The sequence below is a fragment of the Nicotiana tabacum genome, chromosome 4 (genome assembly GCF_000715075.1).
Source record: "Nicotiana tabacum cultivar K326 chromosome 4, ASM71507v2, whole genome shotgun sequence".
NCBI classification, from domain to species: domain Eukaryota; kingdom Viridiplantae; phylum Streptophyta; class Magnoliopsida; order Solanales; family Solanaceae; genus Nicotiana; species Nicotiana tabacum.
This window is the reverse complement of record NC_134083.1, coordinates 48,860,396-48,866,180: the sequence shown is the minus strand read 5'-3', so window position 1 is coordinate 48,866,180 and position 5,785 is coordinate 48,860,396. Positions and strand designations below refer to the sequence as shown.

The 5,785-nt window shown below is 35.1% G+C and overlaps 1 protein-coding gene across 1 annotated transcript; it reads left to right on the top strand.

The window, feature by feature from the left end:
• The first annotated feature begins 2,322 nt into the window (after positions 1–2,322).
• Positions 2,323–5,785, top strand: LOC107789472 (glutamate decarboxylase). The gene is made up of 5 exons (XM_016611292.2): positions 2,323–2,693; positions 3,503–3,703; positions 4,052–4,520; positions 4,649–4,701; positions 5,070–5,785. The coding sequence occupies exons 1-5, from the start codon at positions 2,400–2,402 to the stop codon at positions 5,559–5,561; spliced, it is 1,509 nt and encodes a 502-aa protein (XP_016466778.1). The 5' UTR covers positions 2,323–2,399; the 3' UTR covers positions 5,562–5,785.

Below are 5,785 nucleotides of genomic sequence, written 5' to 3'. Positions count from 1 at the left end.
CTAATCAACCAAGCAATGCATTTCGATGAATTTGGGATATCCTCTTTCTTTTAGCTCAATCCAGTGATGTTGATGTTTAGTCGATCAAAACATCATGATCCGCCTCTCCTTAAATCTGACTACCAGTGGCAATCTTATGCAAGTAACGTTGGTAATTGATGTAAAACTTCTTATTCTAAAGGATATATTATGCAACATATACCATAAATATTAGAAATATTGTGATAAAACATGACCTTGGTAGTTCCTATTAATCTAGCTTAAAATTTACGTAACTTATTAAGACTAAAATTGTGGTGTTGTAAACTTGTAAGGAAAAGTGAAATTCTAGTAATTATATAACTTAATTTAAGGGTCATCACTTGAGCATCTATTGAGTATAGGGATATAGCAAACAGGACCAGACCAGTTCAAAATTTTCTTTAAATGGATGTGAATTTGAATTTAACAAAAACAATCATAACTAAATACAACCCAGTTTGATGTTTACACCAGTAACATTTTTCTTTCCTATGGTTTTAATTATTATGGCATACCTATAAATACTAAACTTTAATTTGTATAATAATTCTTTATTGATGACATCGATGAAGATAAATCAAATGCATGTTGAAGAGCATTCCTAGCAAGTTATGGCTCCACATACATGCTTAATCATCTTACCAAATTACTCCCTATTTCCATGAGACAGTAGATAGAACCAATAACTGGAACTAAGTTAATTTCAGTTGACATACCTTTGCTCCCTCAATAAGAGGTACCATACTCACTGCAGACTATAAATTACATTCAACATATTTCGAGATTGATGAAGAATATTGCCTTTCTAATGAACTGAGTCCTCAGTAACTTAATCTACGCAATCCATGACGAAATATCTTACCTTTCATAATTGTAATCGTTTTTTTGGTTTGGTAAATAAATGACTTTTCATAAATGTTGGTTAAGGGTAGTTCTTACTTGATAATGGCATTTATGGGAGGGCTAAATAATTGTATGCTAAAGTTCTTTCCTAAAAAAATGACTTGTCAAAGTGTTGTACTTCAAGCCACAGCAGAAATTGACACCATTAATGAAAGAAGAGTTTCTTGATAAGTAAGGATTAAGGAGTCCATATCTTTAATCCTGACTCATATACTCTCATTGGATATCTTCAATCCTGACTCATATACTCGCATTGCATAAACCAATTCCATTATCTTTGTTTCATGTGAAATCCACAGAAACGTAGAGAAGAGATTGAATAACACATGAGAGAACGCATTTTCACAAAACATAACACTCAAAAAAACTCGATTCGTTATAAAAAAATATGACCAAACAGTGTTTGATCAGTTTATCTACTACGGCGCCGAAGTACCAAAATTCTAAATCTTGATAAATTATTTGGACTGCCATCTATGGCGTCAACAACTTGTTCACTTCCCCGTAACACTCTATAAAACGATTAAACTTGTTCACTTCTCCATTTATTGTACAAAAATAGCCAACAAATTAGCGCAAAAGAACATAAAAACTAACATATAAATAGATTGATAAATAAAGAAAGAAGAAAAAAGTCACAAAAAAAAAAAGCCAATACCACATATTCCATAGACAAAGTGAAACAAACTAATGAAATTCTGAAACGAAACTAAAAGCACAGCAAAATATGGAAGAAAGCGTAACGGAAAAGAGAATTTGGTGAAGGAAAGTTTAAATGTCAAACCCGTTGCTTTAACAGAAAAGAGCGAGACATTGCCATGGGATTCCGATTTTTAAACACAAGAAAATTAAATGGTGCAACTCTTCGGTCTTTGGGAAGATGATCGTTACAAGGTAAGTTTTCTCCCAATAGACGTATGTCCCCACAACAAGGCGTGTATTTGTAGGGTTTTATTTTATCATTAAATTAAATTTAGTAAGGCAAGGATAATTTCATAATTTGATTTTTAACTTAAGAGCTATTACCTGTTTTTAATATATCGTAGATATATTTTATTATTTAGATGTAGAGAAAATAAACAATCTGAATTATTAGATATTTAAATATTAATACAACGTCTAGGTGTATATTCAAATTTAGATTAATATTTAGATTAACGTATATTCAAATATATGAGGCTGACCGTCCGCAGTTTACTGATCGCCACGTACAACAAAAAATAATTTAGATTAGGAAAACAAGCGTCGGCAAATCCTTCACGTCAGTTCTGTTGTACAGTATACTCCAATATTAAAAGCAGCAGGTGGGGAACTCTTCCCTATTTCCAACCGCCACTGCGCACTACGTGTCACTCCCATATTTACCCATCCACTAATCACTCTTATTTATTACCCATTTTCTCCGATCAATCAGCACTCTATACTTTTCCCCAATTACCTTACAGAGCAAAATTGCAGAAAACAGAGAGGAAAAAATGGTGGTAACAACAACGTCGATTAGTGACTCAAACGAGAACTTGCACTGTACATTTGCGTCAAGATATGTACAAGAATCTTTACCTAAGTTCAAGATCCCAGACAGGTCCATGCCTAAGGAAGCCGCTTTTCAGATTGTTAACGACGAGCTTATGTTGGACGGTAACCCAAGATTGAATTTAGCCTCCTTTGTTAGCACGTGGATGGAGCCCGAGTGCGATAAGCTTATCATGTCTTCCATTAATAAGAACTATGTTGACATGGATGAGTACCCTGTTACCACTGAACTTCAGGTTAGTAATTTATTCCTTTTCTTTCTGCACTCTCTGTTACTTCTTAGTCCCATTTTATATGGTGATGTTTGACCGGAAACGGATAATTAAACTTATATATATTATATTAACGATAGTGTTGTATTAGTTGAAAAGTTAGTTTGATAAGTAAAATCATATCAAAGTTAAAATTTAGATACTTTTAGGTATTTGAACTCTGAAAGTTAATAGTCCCTCCATTTCATTTTCAATTTATGTGGCAGGTAGTTGACAGGCATGGAATTTAATAAAATAAATCAACTTTTGGAACTTGTGATTTTAAATGTGTAGCGAGATTTCATAAAAGCATGCCACTTTTACTTGTCCAGTTTAGAAACTTAGAAAATCAATGGATAATTTACCATTTTATACCTGTTTTATCCTTCTTATTAAGTACAGCTTATTTCCAATTCACTTTCCAACATATAATAAATAGGGGTGATATAGTAAAATCATCATATTATTTGTTACTTACTAAGGGATAAATAGTGGACAAGTAAACTTGAACGGAGGGAGTAGTTTAAAGTTAAGTAATAAATTATTTTCAAATATATAAATGTATCATTTTTCTAAACATGCAATATGGAAATAATGGCACAAAATACTGGAATAAAGGGAGTATATAGTAAGGGAATTGTGTTAAATATATTGAACGACCACATAAAGAGAGTGTATAAATTGCAATGAAAGGAGAGTAGTACTTTTTCTTCTTGATGCATACCTTTTTATTTGTTATATTTTCAAGTCAATAATTTGACATGCAGAATGCTTCAATTTTTGTTTCCTTGCAGAATCGGTGTGTTAACATGTTAGCACATCTTTTCCATGCTCCAGTTGGTGACGATGAAACCGCAATAGGAGTTGGTACAGTGGGTTCATCAGAGGCAATCATGCTTGCTGGCCTTGCTTTCAAACGCAAATGGCAGGCTAGAAGAAAAGCAGAAGGCAAACCTTTCGATAAGCCTAATATAGTGACTGGAGCTAATGTGCAGGTGATTCAGACTTTTAGTCAAACTTCCTTTGCGTAGTCACAACTCATAACTCTCTTGCTTGTGCTTTTAGGACGACTTGTTAATTTCTGTAACTCCAATTGGAGTTCTCTCTTTGTTCATGTAGATGTACTTTTTGGACTAAATGTGATCAGATGGAAGTAGCTTCATTTAAACAAATATTTTGTGTCAATTGTCAATACTGGTCCCTTGATCACCCGTTGAGTACAAGCTTAACTACTGAAACCCCATTAGTCCTGTAGAACTGCATGATTACTAAAGTTGAGTTTTGCTGTTATTTGTTGTCTTCAATTCTGCTGAAAAATTTCTGTCTGAATTTATGGTTTATAGGTCTGCTGGGAAAAATTTGCAAGGTACTTTGAGGTTGAATTGAAGGAGGTGAAATTAAAAGAAGGATACTATGTAATGGACCCTGCTAAAGCAGTTGAGATGGTAGATGAGAATACAATATGTGTAGCTGCAATTCTTGGTTCCACCCTGACTGGGGAATTTGAGGATGTGAAGCTCCTTAACGAGCTCCTCTCTAAAAAGAACAAGGAAACTGGATGGGATACACCGATCCATGTTGATGCCGCCAGTGGAGGATTTATTGCTCCTTTCCTGTGGCCAGATCTTGAATGGGATTTCCGCTTGCCTCTGGTGAAAAGTATAAATGTCAGTGGTCACAAGTATGGCCTTGTATATGCTGGTGTTGGTTGGGTAATATGGCGGAGCAAGGAAGATTTGCCCGAGGAGCTCGTGTTTCATATAAATTACCTCGGATCTGATCAGCCTACTTTTACTCTCAACTTCTCTAAAGGTATATCAAATGTTCTTCTTATGCAATGTGATTAGATAAGTAATGCTTTGCCATTTCCAGCAGTTTTTGACGTTCCTACTCGAGATCATGTTGATATTAAGCTTTAATGCTTTATCTTCCAATTTCAGGTTCCTATCAAATAATTGCCCAGTATTATCAGTTAATAAGACTTGGCTTTCAGGTAATTACTGAGATCCTCTGTTTTTCTAAGCCTGTAAATAATTACCTGGATTGTATTTATTATAAGTTAAAGCTGAGTTCTTTTTGAAAGCAAATTTTTAATCTTATTGTGTTTTCCTTTAAGTTTAGTCCAGTAAAATTAAAATTCCATCACCACTGCAGAATATCTGTGAATTTAGCAAATAAATTTTACTCAGGAATAGTTAAATGGAAGAAACCAGTGGAAGTTTTTTAGTTTTCAAACTGATATTTGTGAACCAAAAGATATATAACCTGCCATCAATCACATCGTTCACCGTGAAACTTTTGCTTCACGACTGTTGCTTAACCGAGATGAAATTTTTTACACTTTTGGTTCTGATCTTCAAGGGTTATAAGAGCATCATGGAGAATTGCATGGCAAATGCAAAAGTACTAACGGATGGAATCACAAAAATGGGGCGGTTCGATATCGTCTCTAAGGATGTAGGCGTGCCTGTAGTAGCATTTTCTCTGAGGGACAGCAGCAAATATACAGTGTTTGAAGTGTCTGAGCATCTCAGAAGATTCGGATGGATTGTCCCAGCATACACCATGCCACCAGATGCTGAACACGTTGCTGTTCTGCGTGTTGTAATCAGAGAGGATTTCAGCCACAGCCTAGCAGAGAGACTTGTAGCCGACATTGAGAATGTTCTGAAAGAGTTAGATACGCATCCACCTCGCTTACCCACAAAGGCTGCCCGTGTCACTGCGGAGAAAGTGCATAATGATAAGGGTGATGGGCTTCATCAGTTTCACACAGATATTGTAGAGACTCAGAAAGACATAGTCAAGCATTGGAGGAAAATAGCAGGGAAGAAGACCAGCGGAGTCTGTTAGTTCAGTTAACAGAGATTGCTTTTGAGATGTTCCTAGCTGCACCTCTAGTCACTCATTGGTTTTTTGGGCACTTCTTCGATTATTCCATCCTGTAATATGTCTATCGTGGTAGCTTCCATGCACCTATGTAGTTTTTGGTGCTATAAGTGCTTTCGTGATCTTTCTATATATGTTAGTAATAACTGTTTTACAGCTTGCTGTACTAGGAATGAAAGTTCTGTTAG

Coding starts and splice junctions, on each gene's coding strand:
- LOC107789472 (XM_016611292.2), top strand. CDS start 2,400: ATGGTGGTAACAACAACGTCGATTAGTGACTCAAACGAGAACTTGCAC. Junction 2,694..3,502: donor CTGTTACCACTGAACTTCAG/GTTAGTAATTTA, acceptor GTTTCCTTGCAG/AATCGGTGTGTTAACATGTT. Junction 4,702..5,069: donor TAATAAGACTTGGCTTTCAG/GTAATTACTGAG, acceptor CTGATCTTCAAG/GGTTATAAGAGCATCATGGA.